The 23,485-nt window shown below is 41.3% G+C and overlaps 1 protein-coding gene across 1 annotated transcript in view; it reads right to left on the bottom strand.

The window, feature by feature from the left end:
* The window catches only part of COL19A1 (collagen type XIX alpha 1 chain), a gene marked incomplete in the record, with an annotated part of 3,251,042 nt that extends 3,250,672 nt beyond the window's left edge, over nt 1–370 (bottom strand). The window contains 1 exon segment of the mRNA XM_044063894.1: nt 276–370. Within this exon segment, the coding sequence (XP_043919829.1) occupies nt 276–357 (82 nt within the window).
* Nucleotides 371–23,485: the final 23,115 nt, after the last annotated feature.

Below are 23,485 nucleotides of genomic sequence, written 5' to 3'. Positions count from 1 at the left end.
CCCATTGAATCTCATTATCAGGAGAAAAATGATTATACTTTCCCTAGGTAACCTTAAACCAGGCTAAGCAAGATCTGTGTAATTTTTGCTCTCAGCAGTGCTTAATCTTTAAATATTTCTTCAAAGCGTATGTACCAAGCAACAAAAGACATACGGACCGCCAACATCATGCCTTGCTGGTTTTAATTTTTGAAACTTTGCAAATTTGCTGTAAGGTGTTAGCCAAAAAGTTTTGCCTGCAGTCAATACAAATTTTAATAATAATAATAAAATACCTGTTTTGTCAGTGACTGTTACTCCAGTGAACAAGACAACTATAGTCCAAAAGGAAACAATCCAAAATATCGACAGCTTCATATCCGAGACTCATGGACAACAGATGTGAAGTTATCTACAGCAGAAATGACAAACACAAACCACAAATAATAAAAAGGAACGCCTACAACAAACTTAATCACAATGTTAAAACCTGCAAGTTTTGCGTAGAGAGTTAACTGAAACACCATTCATCTCATAGGAAATCATAATACTTGCAGTCTCTAAGGCTAAAGGCAAAACAAGTTAAGGAGGTTTCTTCTTCAGTTTGATGACAGCAGTGTCATTTGATCTTCAAAGTCTAAGGGCATGGTGAAACCGGTCACCCTATCACAATAACAAGCAATGCCTTCCCGGTTACTCAGCATCAGTAACATGTGAGCAACAATGAGTAACATTCATGCTGAAACCCAGACATTTTTTGACAATTATATTTTTATGTGACAATCACACCTAACTTAGTTATAACACCTAGTATGACATGTGCCTGGTTTTATTAATGACACCTAACTGAAGCGCAGTTCTTTCCTTCCAAACTTTTTAGATATTTGGCAAACTAGAGTCAATGTGCCTGAGAACTCTTCCTTACTAAACTACTGCATTTGGCTGATAATTTGCAAGATACATTATTTTAAGACGCTGACGTCTGTCTCCCTTAGTGATGCTAATAATTGAGTCGATAGTGACAGTAATGAAGCTTATCTCCCTGGGCCTCTACTGAAAAGGGACATGTATCCAGCTAGACTAGCCCAGTCAACAAATGTAAAATAAAATAAATAAATACATTTTCCTGAGGAAATTGTATCTGTTAATTTAGACTTGAGTAGTTGCAAGTGAATATTTGGATGCAATAACCAAAACATATGCAACCGAAATGTGTCAAGTCTAATAGAATGTGAGGAACCTTTATTTAAAAATATTTGAGCTGATTGTAAAACTATAAATGTTGTTTCAGGTTTGTTAGATTTGACATTTGGGAACAGATTTGCAAAGGGTTACCTTTCGTTAGTGAAAGTGATACGGAAAGATCGAAAGTTCATGAAATCAGGGTATCTTTCAAACTCGTAGTACAACAAAAAGATACAAAGCCAAAAATGAGAAACAAAGGCCTCAAATCAAGGATACTTTTATACCCTGGTCTTGCGTACTTAAAACAGTTATCAGAATATCAAACATGTTTTGTGTTAGCATGCATTTCTGAATGATATGTAGTGTGAAATTCTACTGCATGCCATTATTTATTGACTGCAGTTCTCAATTATTTGTTAGAAAACAACAACATTTATGAGAAATATGCCAAAATGAGGCAAATCAGGGGAGTTCTGGGAAATAATTGAGAGCTGAAAGCTATGGGGACAATTAAAACATCTAATTGGGTTCTGACCCTTTGAGATGTTGGTAGATTTGCGGGGTTGTATGCACGGAGTGTATGGGGAAAGAGCTTTTTTTGTCATACCCACTCTATTTCAAAATCAGATTTGATGTCCACACAAGGATTTTTAATTTGTGAATGTATTACAAAACACTGTTATTGTGTTAAAGCAGAATCCAGAAGATTAACTGGTCTGAAGTTAAAAAGAAAAACATTATTTTTGCAAGGTGCACTGAAGTCAATCTGGGCCTGAATTAAAAAAAAAAAAAAAAAAAAAAAAAAACATTGATCCCCATATTGTCTACCCAGAAGATAAGGAATATTGACTGCAGGAAGAAACAGTTATTTTAAAAGAATAAGCATACACACATCTGTAACATGTATTCTCTATGATAAATGCAAGGCAAACTTCATATACTCTCCCTATATTATCTTAAACCATAAAGTGTTATCTTTGTTTTTTTATTTCTTGTTCTTCTCACAAAAATACCATCTATTTATTTAGCTATAGTTAGACCTTGATATAAACGGACGAAACTACCTACAACAATATCTATCTGCATTGTCTATATATATATGTGTACCTTGCAGTACTATTTCATCTTTGTATTATTTCTGCGTGTAATATATCTGCCCGAGACAATCGAACTGTCCAGGTAAAAAGCGAATAAGTATGCAAACAATTCATAGTCTGATGACTTGAAAGGCCTGTTCATAAATACTCAGAAATATATATATATATATATATATATATATATATATATATATATATATATATATATATATATATAGATGACACACACGCACACAATTTTTCTTTAACGCGACTTAAGATTTAATGATTTATACAGTCCGTACAAATGAATTCTAGCTAAGCCTGAAGGGGGTTATGGAAATTGAATCATACCAGTGTCTCGTTAGACAAGGCCCTAAATTAGAGGCGAATTAAATCTCGAAGCAAATTAGGGGGACCATGGAGTCTAATTAAAAACGAATCAGCTGTATTAAAACGTTTCAAAAATTTGCATCTGGAAACCAGCAGAGAGTCTTCGGAGAGCTCATTTTAGTTTTCCCTGTGGAATTTTTCATGACTATGATAATTCTGTAAGGAAGGTGGTTATAATGTATCTGTGGATATCCTATTTAATATACTTGCAGCTTACACATCGCATAATGCATGATGGAAAGCTCAGTATACCTTAACTTCATGGTTGTTATTTAATATATTTTGTCATTTTATTGACTATTTTTCTGTTTGCAACGTATTCAGAAGAGATTTCTGCTGTTGATGCTGCTTTTTTGTTAAGTGGTAGCTGGAAATGGCTACTTCACCAGCTTACTAAATTTGTTTACTAAATGGAAGAATGTATGGCGAAAAACTCGGTATAATTTTTCAACAACGTGCTTGTTTGAAATCTTCCTAAACCTTGGAAGTTCGCTGTGGAAGACAGTAATATTTCCTTGCTTTTTCAGACAGAAATCAATTAATGAAAACTGTTGACTTGCATGCTGCACTTGAACCTGACCCGAAATGTGAGTCTCAGGCATGCTTTGCTGTATGTAGTCTGTCTCTGCCCTGGACCCTCCCTGAACAGTCCATCCCAGTCAGTAGTTATTGAAGAAACACGTGAGGCAAGTCTCCCAAAGTGGAACGGCCGGTGGAACAGAGCCAGGCATGTGGGCACTCACTAGGCTGCAGTATGAATCGTGAGTGAAACCCACAGGGGCTGCGGAGAGCAAGCTCAGCTTAACTTCTGTATTGCACTCTCTGGTTTTCACTGTCCTGCTCCCCAGAGAAGAGAACAAGTGAGTGTGTGAACACTGCAAACCCTTTTGCTGAATAGTACTAGTATATTACTGTGCATTTCCATACTGTAGTCAGGTCCGCAGCCTAACCTTTGCCAGTCCTAAATGTAAGGCATTCTGGTCATATGAAACGTATCTATGCCTTCTATTTGTCTTTTATTGCAGCTATTTCTTAACTAGCAAACGAGCCCATATTAGATCCTCTGGGGGATGCTTGCATGTCCACGTCTCTCTTCTTTTAATATGGCGCTTACAACTACATAACACGGGAATAATAAAGTAGTCATCTTTGAAATAATGCCTGGGTCAGTGAAGTCCTCCCTTCATGAATAATGAAAGGGTTAGTCGCCATGCTTTAAATGTGTGCTATCTTTGATAGCTAACTTGAACTGCTCAGTTTCTGTTTTAAAGTCTACTTTTGAAAGGCTTGATTATGCACAGTAGAAGATATGTATACTGTAGTGACTCCTCAACACAGTGCTACCTATATGCTTTTGCCAAAGGCATCTCGATGTCATAGTGCGTAGTTTTCCATTCACATACTTTAAAGTTTAGCATGTCTTACCACAATCAAGAAACAGATAAAAATCAACGTGCCATGTTAAAGGGCATAATGTATCTACGATTATTAACGCTATGAAAAATACTCGCTTCTATATAGCACAGTATTATTGAATACACTGGCTTTTGCCCAGCTCCACATTTTGCCCAAATATTAAAATAAGATGCACGTTACCTTTATTAAAGTTATCCACTGTGTAATAATCCTACAATATTGGTGTAATGCTAAAGGACTCGGCAGCAAGTCTCATGCAGTGTAACAAGTACCAGTTGGACGAGGAACTGCCTGCTGCTAAGGACTAGAAACCCCTCCTCATTTGTCATGTATTCAGCATGACCCTCCCACTCACTTAGTGCGATGCTAACAATGAGCTAGGGGATGCCACAGGCGTACACGCATGCAATAGGCAACCAAGCTGAAGTCTTATGCCCTGTCACCAGGGTTGTAGTAGCAGATTGGCAGTGGAAGTTACTATGACAGAGTTGTGTGGAGCGCAAATCCGAAAGCCCATTCTTGACCTAGACAATCTTTTTTAGAGCTGTTAATTTTTTTAAATAAAGGCTTAAAACTACATGAACCGTAGCACTGGAAGTTCGTAGTACACTACACCAATGCATGGCATAGATGATAAGTTATTGTAGGTTCGTGTATGCCTGGTAGTGGGGCAGTATTATGTAACCATTGACATCAACAGTTTATTAAAGCATTTGTATTAAAAGCAATTAAAGTAGAGACAGATGGGACCAGCAAGTGGCTTTTTCGGCGCATTAGTAATATAAGGGCAAATTGCAGCGAGGAAGTTTAATCTCATTTAAGTATTTTAACTGCTATACCGCCGAGGTGCAACTCGGTCATTCTTATAATGATTTTAATCAAATTCTTCTTCATTTTTATTTTACATATTGTCAAACTTATTCATTCCTTGGCTACATGACCTGTAAGTTTAAACTTCAAAAGTTGGTGCAAGTATAAACTTCACTAGGAAACGTCTCGTAAAGGCTGGTGTGTGTGTGTGTGTGTGTGTGTGTGTGTGTGTGTGTGTGTGTGTGTGTATGTGTGTGTGTGTGTAAAATGGGGGAGGGAGGGAGGGGATCAGGTCTGGAAACTAATACGATCTGGAAGCTTGTGTTGCTTAGACCTAAGGAATTGTAGCTCACATATATCCTTCCAGTTCTGGCCACAGGCCAGACTACATGTTAAATGGCTTTTCACAAACATAGCACATACTAATGTCAATGTCAATCATACCACTGACAAGTTCAAGTCATAGGCGTGCCAACAGCTATATATATAAAGTGAGAAATACCGAGTCTCCGAGCCATGCCTCTCTCGTATCCTGGCGGATTCGTTTACTTCCTCACATTTATTTGAGCACATATAGGTTCATAGGTTCATAGGTTCATACTAGGCTATCTGCCATAGGGCATTTATAAGCCTAGCCCAAAGTTTTGTGGCTTTCACCACCCCTTAAGTTTGAAAGGTACTGTGTCCATTAGTTTGATAAGGTTACTTTGTTTAATTTATGAAAACACTAATCTGGTAAAAAGGCTTAGGTGAACTGAAAACTGCATTACTTTTCCTAACCTACAGGAAACGACTTAAGAGAAGAACTCAAACACCAGCGAATCCAGTATACTTAGTTTTTTAAGTTCACTTTGTAGTAATCTAGCTATCACCATGTTTCAAAAAGTTATAAAACGAGGCACAGGTCCACTATACGTGCTCCAGTCTCAAGCACTGGAAAACATCTGTTTAGAAGCTTTTGTAACTCGTGCAGGCTGCACTCGCGCTTGTACTGACCTCGTGCGTGCAGCTGTCGCACCTGACCTAAACATATTTGAGTTCGAGCGGGGAGGAAAGTTTGTCAGTCGTGGTGGTGGTAGTTGGGGGGGGGGGGGTAGGGTTACAAAGTACAGAGCCCTAATCAGGGTAATGGATCAGCCCCCCCCCCCCCCCCACACACACACACACACAGCACCTCCTCCCCAGCCAATCCAGTGCTGCATTACTTAAGTTCATAAGTGTTTACTAGGTTAAGGACCACAAAGCCTTTGTAAGTCTAGCTACACATCCCAAATCTCTTGTCAAGTTCTTGTACCTTAGATACCTGTAAGCAGGGGCTTGAGAGATTAAACATTTACAATCAGTGGCCTGGAAGATGAACCGTTTACAGGCTGCCTGCGACATAGGTGCCAAGGCACGAATGATTTTCCTGTTCCCCATCCAACTGTCCAAGTTACACTTGAAATGGGTTAGGGAGGAACTCTGCTTCACATGGATTGAGATTTTATTCCAAAGAAGGGGTAGTCTCTGAGATACATACCTCTCTCCAGCAGGACATATTTATATCACAGGCAAGGTTTAAGTCTTTAGAACAGGCAATTGTGATGCTGTTTGCTTTTCTGGATATGCAGGAGATCCATCAAAGTGGGTTCTGACAATGCCATGTATGACAGGAAGAGATCTTCCCTCAACAGACTATAGGAGACAGAATACAAGGATTTGGGCGTGAAGCAGTCTGTATAGGACTGTTACCTACTCCTTGTATTCTTTTAGTGAAGAACCGTTGTGGATGTTCCAGTTATTGGATATGACTGGCTAGGTACATACCAAAGCAGGGAGTGATAGTTGAATGAACACACACACACACACACACAGTCAAGTTGACAGCTGTAAGATTAGAACCACTACCTATCTACTTACACAAACTAGAGAACACAGTATTTAACACTAGCATCACTTGGCTATTTCTCCACAGTTACCATAAACACTGTTCAAACCTCTCAGTGTGCATACTGTTTTCTTCTTTACTTCTACAATTATTAGAGATATTTAAAACTTTTATTTCAAATTTTATAGCACAGACACGGATAGCCATTTGCTAAACAAAACAATATAGTCTCACAACGAAAACAGACTGGATGAACAATAAGCTTCTCTGCCATTGAAACTCACATTCATTGAAATAGCATTGTACATTCAAAGAACATGCATCTGGCCAATGGCAAATTAAGTTTACCTTTGGGCTGATTTCAAACCATAGGCCCTTTGCACATATTTTTAAGACTATGCGTACATGCATGTTTTCTGTGATACATCATCCCGATAGTATTACAAGATATTCCTTGTATAATACAGCACCTCTTGTTATTAGAGTGTGTTTTAAAATTGTAGATTTGAACATTTTTCCAGAAAACAATGAAACAGAATGTATGAAACAAAATTACCCATTACAGAATATTTCAACCACAAAAGGCCACTCAAACTTCTGTCATTACAATCCATAAGCAACATGGACCTCCAAAGATGACACACAAACAAACACCACTCACAAAGTGACACATAGCTCACAACACTAGTGTGCCACCCAACAACAGCCCCTAAGGCAAGACAATGTACCCAACACTTTAGTCATAGGTGACTCTATAGTCAGGCACACTGATATCCCACTCACCAGGCTGAACAAGAAGAAAATTACAGTCAGCTGCCTGTCGGGTGCCAGGATCCACCACATAACACAAGCACTCAAGTCACTCTACAACAAGTACAAATATGACTCTGTCATTGTCCATGCTAGAGTGAATGACTTGAGACGTACCTCCCTGGACTACATGAAAAGAGGCATGGAAGAGCTCTCGGATCATGTGGCCAGGCAGGTATGACCCTAGCCCTGAGTAGCATCCTGCCTTCGCCCAGAATGATACCACAGTATAAGGACAAAATGATTGACTTCAACAATTGGCTAAGCTTCTGGTGTCATTCAAAGGGGATCCAGTATCTGTCTGCCTGTGAAGACATGATAGACAAACCACAATGCTTTGTCAGAGATGGTCTGCACCTGTCACCCCTGGGATTCAGGTTACTGGCTAAAGCTCTTGCCACCCCGATAGTGCCTTTTTTAGGCAAGGTTCAAAGGACAAAACCACCACCGTAACAGATACAAGCATGCACAATCTGAAGGTAATGCTACTCAATGCTAGAAGTCTAAACCTCAAATGCACTCTCTCGAGGCACTCTTAAAAATGGAGAACATCGATATCTGTGCAGTAACTGAGACCTGGTTCAAGGCTCCAGAGAGCGCCCTTGCAATGCCAGGCTACAACTCTTACCACACTTTCCTGCCACAAAACCAAGACCAAAACACTAAAGGTGGAGGAATGTCCTTATTCACCAAGGATATTCACACCTCCGGGCTAGTTGCCCAACACAATGCATCTGAAATTCTCCAGGTGCAACTAACACTAGGTAAGACTGCAATCCAAATTGTAGCTTGCTACAAATCCCCCACCATGCCCTAGGATTCTCACTACACCTTTCTAAACATACTGGAAAATATTAAGATACAATCAAACACCCTAATACTGGGTGATTTCAACTACCCTGTCATTAACTGGGAAAACTACTCGGGTACCAACTTCTTTTCCCAATGGTTCTTGGAATTCATAAACTCCAATGCCCTGGATCAACTAATCCATTGTCCCACTAGGGGCTCCAATATCCTAGACCTGGTCATTACCAACATGGGAGATAGATGCTCCACACCAGTGGTCACCCCCTCATTGGTCAGGTCTGACCATAAGCAAATCAGCCTTGACATCCACATCCCACCCCCCAGTAAGGAAACCTCCTTAAAAAACTTCTCCAAAGCCAACTTCATACTACTGAAGTCAGAAGTGACAAACTTCATGACACCCATGCAGACGGGATCTGAAAGTTCAACTGCAGAATCCTACACTACGGCACTGTATGAGCACATCCACTCATGCATGAATTGTGCCATCCCAAATAGAACCAAGATACTCTCCTCCAAAAAAAGGAAGCCAATCTGGTGGTCCCCTGCTATAAACAAACTATACAACAGAAGGAAGAAACTGTTTCAGAAAAGAGGAAAATCCCAGGATGCAAAAAACTCCCTCACCAGCCTCAGTAAGAAGCTGAGATCCCTCATAAAATCCTCAAAAGCTAGTTACGAAAATAAAATTGCCAAAGATTCCAAAGACAACCACAAGGCATTCTATAGTTATGTCAAGAGTCTAAATGGCAATGCTCAGATCTGCTCTGAGCTACAACAGAATGGCATTAAATATACTGATCCCAAGAATATTGCCAATATCCTGGCAGATCAATTTAGTGCCAACTTCACCCCCCTCTCATCCCCTAAAGGGCCCATCTCAATACCAAAAGATTGCCAAATTCTGGTAGTCACGGCCACACAGGTAGAAACCACACTCTCCAAAGCTAAGAATACAGCATCCATGGGACCAGATGACATCCAAGGCTGTGTACTACATGAACTACAAAATCAACTGGCACCTCACCTAAGTGTCATGTTTAATCACAGCCTCACCTCAGGCTTCGTGCCCACTGAGTGGCGCACAGCTACAGTTATCCCACTCCACAAGGGGGGATCCACCTTGGATCCCGGGAACTACTACCCCATCAGTCTGACGAGCCTGATCTGCAAGGGCATGGAACGCATTATCATGGAACTTATAAACAAAGACACTGGCAACTTTCAAACACTGGACCCCACCCAGTTTGGGTTTGTGAAGGGCCGATCTTGTCTCCTGAACCTGATTGACTTCTTCAAATCAGTCTCCAGAGCTGTGGATGATGGTAAGGCGGTCCACACAGCCTATCTGGACCTTGCCAAGGCCTTCGATACCATCCCCCACTCTGGAATCATAGATAAACTTACTAAGCTGGGTATAAATCCCTACGTCACTCGATGGGTTGCCAACTGGTTTACTGACAGATCCCAGATTGTAAAAGTAGCCAACTCCAAATCCAGCTCCAGACAAGTGACAAGTGGAGTACCTCAGGGTTCAGTCCTGGGACCAATCTTGTTTGGCATCTACTTCTATGAAGTACAGGCTGACACTAAGGGACTCTGGCTAACAAAGATCGCAGATGACTGCAAACTGGGAGCCATTATTGAATCCGCAAATGATGTGGATATTCTACAAAAGGGCCTTACAGAAACAGATGCCTGGTGCCAGATCCGTGGGCTCAAGCTTAATGCCAAGAAATGTATAGTTATCCCCTTTGGAAAAAAACATGTACCCATGAATTACCACATAGGTGGCAGTACACTAATCATCAAAAGAGTGATGAGAGCCTTAGGGACACAGGTGGACAGTGGTCTCACCTTCAATAACCACATCACCACAACAGTCAGGAGATCCTTCTATGTGGCACACCTTATCACTAAGGGCTTTTTATCCAGTAAAAAGGAGGTCATTGTCCCACTGTACTCATCCCTCATTAGACCCATTATAGAGTATAATGCCCCATTTAGTATGTACCTCACAAGATATCTGCAACAGCTGGAAAGGCCACAGAAATACCTCACTTAAAGAATCACAGGCCTAAAGCAGATGCCATATGCTGACTGTCTAAAAAAACTCCAGCTATACTCCGTGGCATATTGTCTACTCAGTGGCGATCTCTGCTTAACATACAAGGCCATGTCAAACCCTGAGCTATTGGACATGCTCCACTTAAAGAAATTCCAATCCCTCAGAGTCACACACTCCAGGGATCTAAACCTTGTCATCACAATGAACAAAACATGCTGCAGGGATAGGTTCCTGACCCAGAGACTCCCCATACTCTGGAACAGACTGCCCATACATGTCAAGCAGAGCGTCTCCTTGGCCCTCTTCAAAAGGAACCTTGATGATTTGATGGGAGAAAGGAAATTCACCCTAGGGATCATGTCAGTCACCCTGCTATACAGGTGTCTAGGGTAGTAAATATTGTGGAAAGAAATATCCAGGGAATTCTTATGGCTAGGCTTGTATAGGTCCTAGGGCCGATAGCCTAGTACCAACCTATGAACCTATGAACCTATGAACCATTAATATCAGTCAATATACACAATCTCTACAGAAGTAAATGTCATCTGAATAATTCCATATTAATGAGACCTATAACTAATGAAGAGGTTGCTGCTGGCAAACAACTTTACATTTCAGTGTTTCATGTACAAATTCAGTTTCTGCTGCCCGGAAGAATAAGTTGCCCATGTTTCATTTAAAAAAATGGTAAGCTGGTAATATTGCAATAGGGAATGGCTGTCAAACCAGCAACAGGTTTGTAGTTACTTGGCATATCATCCAAAGGAGGACACATTCATGAGTGCAGCATCCCCTATCTTGCCTTAAAGAGCATTGCAATATTAACATTTCATTTACATGATGTGGGAATAGAACTCCAGCCTTTTGGCACCAAATGCAAATATGCCACCTGTTGTACTACTAATACTGCTTGGAAGTTATCTAGCACAAATACTGATGATGGCAGTTTGGTAAACAAAATTACACATTAAAAACAGACTTAGCACAAATAACAGTAAACTTCTCTTCCCTAGAATCTAAATATACCTTGAAAATTCGCAGTAATTTGGCATTCCTTGAAAATGGACAGAAACTGATCATTCTTCAAAAATGCACAGAGACTCGATAATCCTTGAAAATGCACTGGAATCAACATTCATAGAAAATGTACAGAAACCTAACATTATTTGAAAATCCATAGAAACTCAACAGTCCTTAAAACTGCACAGAAACTCAACATTCTTTGAAAATCTCCAAAAACTCAGCTGGAAAGGCCACAGAAATACCTCACTTAAAGAATCACAGGCCTAAAGCAGATGCCATATGCTGACTGTCTAAAAAAACTCCAGCTATACTCCGTGGCATATTGTCTGCTCCCATTGCTGACGGTTTGCAAGTTGGTATAGAGTATTCAGGCTCTAGTCTTCTGCAGCCAATGTGCAGGGTTTGCTAATAAATAAGTTATCCAACTTACCATCCCTAACATCGACATCACACACCTCTAACCTTCTCTCTTTTCTATCCTCCATGCTACTAAGGATGCACTCTGTGTGCATCCTTAAAGAAGAAATGTAAGATTTGTGACAGCCCCCTGGCCAGTGGGCTCCCCCAAGCCAGTGGGCCCTAGGCAGTAGTGCTGGATATGGCTCTGAGAGTGCGTAACTCTCAACTGTTCTTGATTTTCACAGATGCCCTAGATTTTAACTCACATTTTAACTCTTTTCCCTTTAATCCCTCTTAAAGCTGGTGACTTTTTGTAGAAAGGTGGTGAATAACACTTAATAACTAATGACAGCAATTAGAGTTATATATTTCTTTTACTTCAGGGAATGAATTGTAATTTACATTCTTTTAGTCTGTCAATGTCTGAAGTTAATAGTACCAGTATTTTAAAAATGTCCTTTATTGTCCCTGATTATTTCAGGATTTGTCCCTGATTATGTTGAAATGTATCCCTGATTGGTTGAGAGCTATGAGGGTCATGGGAAGGGTGTTTTAGTTTTATGGAACTGGGGAGCTCTAGGTTTATTGAACAGGATGGAAGTTTTAATGTGGAGAGAAGTGCAAAGGTAGGTATAGAGAGCAAGAGGGGAGTTTTAGGGTTAGAAAATGATGGAGAATTTAGGTTTAGGTAGAGGCAGGTGGAGCTTTAGGCTTAGGGAGATATCTGAAACTTTATGACTGGGGGGAGATAGAGTTTTAGGATAAGTAAGAGAGGACCCCGGATGAGAACTTGCTGTAAGTTTTAGGGTTAGAGTTAGGATTCTGGTAGGACTATACAATTTTATAGGGTTGGTTGTTGGGAGAGCAGGAGATTGTGCTATACGGAGTTTGAACACTTGCTTTTTCAACAAAGTGGCAGCAAGCAAGTGTGACCTGTTATTCATTAGCATTTGTAGTATGTGGTGTTTGAGTATTTCCATCTGTGTGTGATTTAGTTTTCTTTTATCTCCAAGGACATATATTTTGATTGGCTATTCATATTTCTGTGATATGAGCTGACTGACTTCTGGGTGGTTTTTAACTTTAGTGTAAATGTAAAGTGGTGGTAAACACTGTGATATGGGTATAATAGTGATAAATGACTTATAATGTGGGTGTGATGGTGAAACATAGCTCTCAACCTCCAAGCACAAAAAATCTCGACAAAGACAAAAATAACAGGGGAACAAAGCCCCAAAATATGGACACATTTTAAATATTGCTCTTATAAACTTAGAAAATTGCTAGAGTAAAAGTTATTGTGCTAACCTGCATTTTCTGAATTATATGAAGTCTGAAACTCAAATGTCTGTCATTATTTAGTGAATTCAAGCCTTACTGATTTGCCACAAAAATCCAGAAAACCATACATTTCATGGGGAACAGACCAAAAATATGAAATATGATGCAAAAATCTGGACTTTCTGTGGAAATCTGGGCAGCTGAGAGGTATGTGGAGAAACTATTCCCCGGATTCACAAATCCTCCGTGTAAGACTAAATAAGTCTTACTCAGAGGCTGCAGTTGAACAGTATGACGTCAGCGTGCCATGAATATTCATGAGGGCATGCTGACTCACACCAAAGTCTAACACGGACCGTGCAGGCAAGCAGGGGGCGTGTCTGACTGGCGAGCAGTGTAAATGTCCACGCCCCTGCAAGTGTGTGAAATGCAAAATGTCCACACACAAGAGCGAGTCCGCTCAAATGTCCATGTACCCAACACCACACTCCCTGACATTGTAAACCCCCAGCACAGTTATAAAAAGTAAAACATTAATTTTTTATTTTCCAATTCCCGATATAGCTGCCCGTATTTGCGCATGTGTGCGCGGTTGTGCCCATTGCTTAGCTGCAGTTAGCAATTTCGACATTGAAGAGCATAATAAGGAATCTGTATGCAAATTACGCCAAATAGTAATAGCGTAGTGGTAGAGCATTCGCACAAAAAGGAGGCATTCGTGGTTCTAGTCCCACCATTCCCCTTCCTATTTTATGTTCAAAATGAGTATATGAAATAAGTCCTGACAGATATGATAAAACTTTTACTAAAAAGCATTGAAATGGCCTATGTATCAGTGAACAAAATGTAAAGTTATAAATGAACCTGACATATAATTGTCTGCAGTTAAATAGTGCTTTACCCAGCGCAATGTAGATGCCCATAGCTGAATCGCGCTTTACCCAGCGCAATATAGTTGCCCATAGCTAAATCGTGCTTTACCCAGTGCAATGTAGTTGCCCATAGCTAAATCGTGCTTTACCCAGTGCAATGTAGTTGCCCATAGCTAAATCGCGCTTTACCCAGCGCAATCGTTTAGCATGGAGGTGCGCGCCGCACCAACCCCTGCACCGTTGGGCAACGTGGAGCAACGTAGAGCAAGGTTGCTTAAACACAGCCACACCCCCTAACCTGTCTGGACAGTAGTAAAATAAAAAGCAATGATAAGGTTTGAACCTAGGACACTGCACCATAATCTTGAACCACTAAGCCACGACAGCTTAGGATAAACATCCACTGTTAACATACATATACTTATAAATGGTAGATTAACCATTGCTAAGCAGGTCTGCAGTCAGCCGAGAATACTCAAAAATGGCCAGTCACAGAAAAGTGCTGGAAATGCTGCATATTTAAGCTGCATAGGTGGGAATACTCACCATAACTGATTGTAGCTCCCATCTGCAGTTAGAATGTCTGGTGTTGGAGAGGGTAGATGCTTTAGAGCGCAATGCTGGGGCATCAAGGAGTCAAGACACATGGTTTGGCTCCTAGTCCATTGGCATGAGACTCGACTCCTGCAGGGCCAGTTCCAAGGAATGGAGTATAAGGCAGAGGCTTGGAACCGGTTGGCTCATGAACTCACCAGTGCCACAGGCGTCCCTCAGACTGGTGAGCAGGTCCGTCACCACCATGCAGACCTGAAGAGATGGAAGCAGGACCTTCTGAACCAGTGGATCCAGGAGGTCTGTCATATGCATGATGCCCCACTACTTAGTAGGTAGCCATGGAATGCAGTATGTAAGACAAGCTAATATAGTCTAAATAATGTATAGGTATGTCTAAATATCCCTTCATTTACTCCACAGCTGCAGGTGTTCGTGCTATGAATCAGCAAGACTATGCAGATAGGCTGCGCCACCAGGCAGGTTAGTAAATATTCTGCATGTATTGTTATATAATATATGTGGGAGAGCATGACAAAAGTGTCGTATCCCAATAATACAGCTAGCAAATGCCCTGAATAAATCCTCTGCATGTACTGTTATATAACAAACATCAGTGAGCCAGAAATAGAGTGTACTAACCCAGCAATCAAGGTAAAATAAGTGTGGAATACTATCTCTGCATGTACTGTCATATAATATAAGTGAGCAAGCCTGAAAAAGAGTGTTGGAACCTATCAATAAAGGTATAATATGTCCTGAATATGTCTTCTGTATGCACTGTAATAACAAGTAAAGGAGAGAGCCTGTAGAAAAGAGTGTTCAATGTAATTAATAAAGGTATAATACTTGGAGTGTGTCTGTGTCACTTACTTTGAAATGTTGTTGTACCCTTGCAATAAAAATAGTACTGTTGTATTAGGTGCTGTCAACCCACAGTTGTGCAGTCCCATATGAAGTGGATGAATGAAGTGCCAGTAGCTGTGAAGCATATAACATTAATTCCCTGAATAAATTCTCTGCATGTACTGTTATATAACAAAAGTCAGAGAGCCAGGAATAGAGTGTAGTAACCCATTAATAAAGCTTAAATAAGTCTGGAATACTATCTCTGCATGTACTGTCATATAAAATAAGTGAGCGAGCCTGAAAAAGAGTGTTGGAACCTATCAATAAAGGTATAATATGTCCTGAATATGTCTTCTGTATGCACTGTAATATCAAATTAAGGGGAGAGCCTGTAGAAAAGAGTGTTTAATGTGAATAATAAAGGTCTAATACTTGGAGTGTGTCTGTGTCAGTTACTTAGAAATGTTGCTGTACCCTTGCATTCAATAAATAGTACTGTTGTATTAAGTGCTGTCAACCCACAGTTCTGCAGTCTCATATAAAGTGGATGAAAGAAGTGCCAGTAGCTGTGAAGCATATAACAGTCCTCAACAGTTGTTAAATGGCTGTCATGCATAGGTAAATCTGGCACACAAGCAGCTTGTCAAGGTGTTCACCAGAAATGTGAGTGTGCTACATGAAATGTAGGGTTCTGTAGAAAATTAAGTGAAAATGTCACGTGAACACATCCAGATGTGTAGATACATCAATATACAAATAAAATACAAGTATGTAGCAGTAACATCTGCAGCTTGGACAGTTACAATATCAGATACATGCCAGGTATATAATGAACTAGCCAAACCCATTACACAATCTAATGCATGTTGTCTAGTGTAATAATACATAGGTTCATAGGTAGATACTAGGCTATCTGCCCTAGGGCATTTATAAGCCTAGCCAGAGTGTATTTGGCTTCCGCCTCCCTATTAGATTAGCCTACTGTGCCTCTGTAAAGTAGGTCACAGAAGGTACCCTTTTAAGATTAGTTTACTGTGCCTCTGTCTAGCAGGAACACAGGAGAGATCCCAGGGGTGAATTTGCAATTTCCCATCCACGCGTCCAAATTTCGCTTGAAGAGGGTCAGCGAGGGGCTATGTCTAACATGAATTGGGATTCTATTCCAGAGTGAGGGGAGCCTCTGGGAAATGAATCTGTCCCTCCAGCATGTCCTATTTATTTTTGTGCTGAGGTTTAGGTCCCTGGAGCGTGTAGCTCTAAGGGACTTGGATTTTTTGAGGTGGAGCATGTCCATTAATTCTGGGTTTGACATGGCTTTGTACGTCAGGCATAGATTGTCTCTGAGTAGGCAGTAAGCAACTGAGTAGAGCTGGAGTTTCTTTAGTCGAGCTGCATAGGACATCTGTTTGTAGCCCATGATCCTCTTGGTGAGGTACTTTTGGGGTCTCTCCAGTTGCTGCAGGTGTCGGGTAAGGTACATCCCAAAAGGGGCATTGTATTCAATTATGGGCCTGATGAGTTATGAGTAGAGGGGCACAATGACCTCTCTTGATCTAGATGCGAACCCTTTTGTGATTAGGTGGGCTATATAGAAGGTCTTTCTGACCACTTTGGCAATGTGATTATCAAAGGAGAGATTACTATCTACATTCATGTAGGGGATATACACCTGCAGTCAATAGGAATGTAGTGTGGAGTAAAAGTGCTAATAATATGTTAATGGATGTTTCTTTTTCCCCCCTACTCCATGTGCATAAACAATGCAATTCCACACTTCAATGGGTATGTGTAATCTCATAACATTTGTTGGGACATATGTCCTATTGTTCAATAAAAATCTGTTTTTCCTTTGATGCATGTGCCCTGTTCAAACACCACAATCTTGGTGGCCTGTTGCCACCAATCATCCCTGCATGCTATTGTAATGTCCACTGTTGTTCAATATATGCATGTGTTTTGCTTGCTGTTCAACTGTTGTAACCATGGTGCGTTGGGTTAATGGGAATATTACCGCATGCTGTTACAACTAATTTTGAATGCTGTTGTCTATGTTGTAATTAAACACACCTAATCACAGAACATATGGGAAGGCCGGTCCCTCCTCAGCTGGTGAATGCACCTGGCACCAGCATGTCCGGTGCTCCGCCCGGGCTACCCTCCTCCGTTGGTCCTGTGCCACCTTCGGGTGGAAGCACTGCAGGGGATGGGGCTCACCCCCCCTGCAAGCGTGGGCAGAGAAGGGCACCTGTCACCCTCCACGGGTCCGGGTTGTGGCGCGTAGGGAGATCCAGCATTTAGTCACTGATCCCCTACTCCAGCTCGAGGCGAGAGTGATATGACTCACGAGTGAGCCTGCCCCTCCTACGCAGCCCCCAGCACAGCCACCCTTGGGTCTGTGAAAGTTCAGTGGTGACTGCCCATGGGTGGGGATCTCAGTCCCACTGTTACCATCTGTGGGCTCATGGGCTTGCGATTTCCAAACATCCGTCCCCGTCAATTGTGTTCACCCACCCCATGTGTCATACTACACCCCTGTATGTGTCTTGTTTGTCTTGTCTGTTTACCTCCACAACCTACCTCCCCAAAAATACCTACTTCCCCTACCTCACTTTCCACTCTCACCTGAAAAAAAAAAAAAAAAAAGGGCAATCTGTACCCACAAAAAATTTATGCCCCATACATAGCTGCCCATCTCGCACACATGTCCGCTGGACATGTAAACTGATAATTATAATTGGCAGTACAACATACTTTGTTGTCGTCACCCCTCTCCCAAGGGTGGAAGGATTCAAAACTATGTCAAAATGCATTGCATATGCACAGCTGTTGCTGTTAAAGAAATGGGTAGCTATGGACCTTCCCTACACCCGTCCTGCACATCCCAAGCTTGTTTTCCTACTGTCTTTCCCTCTTTGTGCTCCCTTTTTCACCACTTTCCTATCTCCCCATATTCTTTTCTTTTAAAGAAATTAGCGCGGGGGTTAGCGGGAGTAAACACTTTTAAGTAGTAGTAAGTGGGTTTAAGCAAGTGTGCGCTAAGCTTAGCATCGCTAAGCATCATGCAAACCATTGCAAACCCGCTTACAACTGCTAAAAAGTGCCTTAGTCACTCTATGTCAGGGCCCTTGTTCTGCTCAGCAGCAAAATAAAACAACTCTGTCAGTCTCAAACCCCAGACCTTGGACACACTAGACTGCATGAAGTACCACTAAGCCACCACAGATATACAATAGCCTGTTGCTGAAATAAATATATCATGCATTACAATGAGTGAATGTAAAGGAAAAATTAGAAGGCCATAACACAAAGCTTGTTCTGTGGATCTTTCCCAGCAATAGTTGTGGAATTGCATTACATGACTGTGATGTGAGAAGCAGCCATGCAAGCAGCTAATAATGTTACAGAGGCACTTTACAACACCCACACAGTATCAAAGCAGGACAAACAGTGGCATATCTGATTAGGGCAGAGGCCATACCTAGTAACTGTGACTACTTTTCAGGGATGTCCCTGATTGTGAAACATATTTTAGATGTGTCCCTCTGAATCCCTCGGAAACGTACTGACGTCAGTCAGAAAGGTGGGGTGTTACACAATGAATACTGACAATAATAACAGTAGACACCGCCCATACTTCATAAAAGGAGTACTAACCTATATGCACTGCTTCACTCAAGTCTACACTTACTGACCCTATTATGTGTAAGGTGTACCTCACTTTTAACTACCTATCCCTGACTCCATGCAAAGATGTATCTGAGTGTTTAATAGGCCTGGAAGAGGCACAAACACACAGGCATATAAGCTATTCTGCTGTTACACACTCTGCAAATAGCTTTGGTAGGACCCCCACAAGCATACCCTTATGTAGGAGTACAACACAGAAATACCAAAGGATGTAGCCATGTACTGGTAGCAAATGCCTGTAACAATGTCATTGTAACAGTCCTGAAAACACCTGTGAATTGCACAGACAAAGAATAACAGTGTAACTTCTGGGTAACATCTGGATAGGCTCACAGTTGTGAACTATGCAGACAGACCACCTGCCTTGATAAACTAATAGGTACACACCAATCCTTTAAGTCCAGTAAGATAATATTCACACAATAATACATAATGCTCTCTGTATGTAAGCATCCCCCCCTACAATTAAAATATACTTGTGTGTTTAGGGTCTACCAAGGGTGTAGGTAGGCATACTCAGTACTGGAATTGTCCAGTTGTCCTGATAACCCTGTGCTAATGTCAACAATAAAAAACACAAACCCTGCAGAAGTGAGTACATTAATATTCACAGCATAACAGTTCACAAACAGTTCATGTGGCCAAAATAATAGTTCTCAAAAACTCCATTTGTATGGCAGTTAATCATATGAGTACAAAAGAAACTACATAGTCACATAAATGTTGTGTAAGCATTTGTAGGGGTGAGTTAAACTCTACACTGATAGCTCTGTACTGGAAAGTGGCAACAGTCAGGTCTGAGTACAACATGTACATCACTGTCTACACCTCTAGCTTAATTTATAAGATGTATACCAACCTTCTGACTTACACAACAGTGTCCACAGCAAACAAGCATGGGCCCCACTCTGAAAATCTGAAAGGGCTACACCTATATACCTTAGCAATTTATAGCATTGTGTTGCTATGACAGTGAGTACTGCAATTACCACTCAGCAGGCTGTATGCATTTACCAAATGCTGGGCAACAATTGGTGCAGAGGGCATCACATGCACATGTGCAGATACCTATAAAAGCAGATAGTACTTGCTATCCCCACATGCAATCATTACATTGCACATTCCAGATAGTGAACAACTCCAAGCAGGAAAAAAAAAAGTCTAAACAAACAACAGTACGTTTCTGTACTTAATAAAAACAAAAACATCAAAGCATACACAGACGGACCGGAAAGGGACATACAGGTATGTAACAGTTTGTAGTTACTGGCAAGTAGTAGATGTTTATGGTTAGTACTGTAGATCCTCTCAAGCATGCACATGTGGCAGCAGTAGGTATGTATGCACTGATGCCATGCATAAGTATTGCCATGGAGAAATCGTTGTGTAGCTGTGTGCAGTGGGACATAAGTGTGACATTTGTAGCTCAGCAGTACATGTCAAACATCTGAACATGTTATCTATGGCCTGTACAGTACTGCGTTTAATGGCAGTTCGGGGGAATACTGCAAACACATATATAAACTTGGATGTCACAGAGTAAGACATGCATGATAGTCACATAATGTGTAGCTTAGCATTGGCAACTGCTGTAGCAGGCTAGCATAGTAATGTATCATTGCAGCTATGTATACCCTTGTACTATTACTGTGTGCACACATGTGACAACTGTCCATGTTGTAGCAAGGCCCAACAGGTCATCCATGAGGTGTATGGACTTACAATATTGTGGACCTTGTGTCTGTATGGCACACACATATGTCGAGATACATGTGTGTCTGATTTATAAGCATCTGAACATGTGCATAGAGCAAGGGACATACTGCAACTGTTTGTGAAGGGCGGACATGTCTATGTTGGTGCAGGTTGTTATGTGCATATATATATATATATATATATATATATATATATATATATATATATATATATATTTATATATGTAGGTTGTAGTGTGTGTCAAACAAGACAGCATACAGTGCTGGCATATGACATGTGTTGTTCAAACGCCATGAGTATGAATTGTTAGGTATATAGTCTTCCAGATAGGGGGTTCTGCTAAACATATATGGGCTGAGAACACCTTCCATGCATTCTGCACAACACTGTGCAATATCATTACATAACTGTATCCCCCTCAACCTGTGCTTAATTGATATTCCCACCATGAAAGGTGGACTGTATATGTGCAGCTGAATGTTGTACATGTACTGCCATCCCTGTTGTTAAAAGCCCTGTACCCATAAACTAACACATAGGTGGTAGTGTACTCAACATCAAAGGTGTGATAAGAGACTATGGGACACAGGTGGACAGTAATGTCCCTAATGATGATCACTGTGCCACACTAGTCATGTAAACCTAGTACAGTCCACATGTCGTCAGTAATTGCATGTCAGCCATGGAAACAGAGGTCAGTGTTCCACTCCACTCATCAGTCATAACACCCATCATAGAGTACAATGTCCCTGTTGTTATGTACCTCAGAAGACATCCACAGCAACAGTAGATGCCAGACACATACCTCACAAAGAGTATTACTGGACTCCAACAGATGCCCTATGCTGACTGTCTTACAAAACCACAGCTACACTGTGTTGCATAACGCCTACCCAGAGCCTACCCCTGCCTAACATACAAAGCTATGGCAAACACACAGGTGTTGGATGTGCTCCATGTAACCAGATGGAACACCAGACAAGATACACACTCTATTGATCTACACCTTGTAATGTAAAAAGCAGAACATGCTTGACTGGTACATTATCATCACAGACACATACCATACTGTGGAACCAACTACCTATCAACAGCATATGGGGGTCCTCATTAGCAGTTGCCATAACTAACCATGATGATCGCATGTGAGATAGGAAACACAACCTGGTAATCACCCCTGTGGCTCTGCATGACAGGGGCACATGAACCTACATTACATGGGTGTTGTTGTGCAGGGTACCATATGTCTAAGCTTCCATAGGCCCTATGGATAACAGCCTATCAGCTACCTAGGGCACGATACACACACTCATGTACCTGTTGCATCACATGCTATGTGAGGTTGACTGTGTGTGATGGAGAATGTGTATGTGAATGTGTCAATGATGTGTATATGTGTGATAGCCTAGTGTGAATCTGTGTATACCATGGTATGTAGTGTTGTAGCTGTAATCCCATCAAAAGGTCCGTATGCTATTGCCAGGCATGAAAAGCAGTATGGCATACGTTGTGACCTAGTCCCATGGTGTCGACTGGAGTGTGCCATTGTAGGCTAAAGCAGTACATATATGCTTATTGAGTGTTAACACTAATGAATACAAGTCACGTATGGACTGTAGTACTGCCTGAAGCTGTATGCCTCAACTGCACAGAATGGTTTATATCCACATGGCTTAGTAACACACTTTAGTTTGTTACTTGTAGTCCTCACACATTGCATACCTCAGGCATGAGGTTATGTAGGTGCTGACACACAGTAATGTATGGTACACAGGTAAATGTAATCTGTGTTGCCATACCTTTGTGTCTTGTAGGTATGTCTGATGTGTGTGTGGGTATGCCTGTAACATGGCCTCGGTGGTATGTGTGTCACAGGATATAGGTGCGTATCTGACAACATGTATAGTGTAGTACAGCAGTATGCCACCTATAGTAATGAATGTGCACATATGTTACTGGGGGGTTTGCTATCAACTAGTAGTGGGGTGTACTGGTAGTACCGTAACCGTACTGTACACTGATTTCAATGGATGACAAATGTCTGTATGCATTAGCTTCATGTACACCTCCTGTGTCACATACAGTGTGCCATGTACTGTTGTATAGTCTTACATACTGGTTTCACTTTGTGTCTGTGCCGAACATGGTTTGGTATATAGTATGTGCCAGGCACTGTCAGGCAGTTGTGGGCTTAGCAGTCATATATGGTATTAAAAGTGTGTATCTACTGACAAGCCAATAGGTTGCTACATATGGCATTTCATTGATGTCTGTACATTGGAATGGTAAGTGTGCCACATGACTTGCTCACAATTACTGTTTAATTGTCTTCCAGGGTTATGTCACACAACAGAAAGCCAGCCTATTCCCCCGAAGAGGAGGAAGTTATCTCAGATGCACTCATCCAACATTATAACCTTCTGTTCTCAAGATTCTGCCAGGACCAGCACAGTCGCACTGCACTGTGGCAGGATGTTGTCCATCGGGTGAATGATGTAGGCATGCATAACCGGACTTATGAGCAGGTACGCCATCATTGCAATGATTTAATCAGACATGTCTGGCAGCATGCCTCCGATGTCCACAGACAACAGCTTGCCACAGGTGGTGGTGCTGCTACACATCCCCCCTCACCAGAGTGGAAGAGCTGCTCCTCAGCATGGTGGCTCCTGGCCAACCAGTACAACACACC

Source organism: Protopterus annectens, chromosome 2.part2 (assembly GCF_019279795.1).
Source record: "Protopterus annectens isolate FY-2018-M chromosome 2.part2, PAN1.0, whole genome shotgun sequence".
NCBI lineage: Eukaryota > Metazoa > Chordata > Ceratodontiformes > Protopteridae > Protopterus > Protopterus annectens.
Note: the sequence above shows the minus strand (reverse complement) of the source record. Positions and strands in the feature narration are given on the sequence as shown.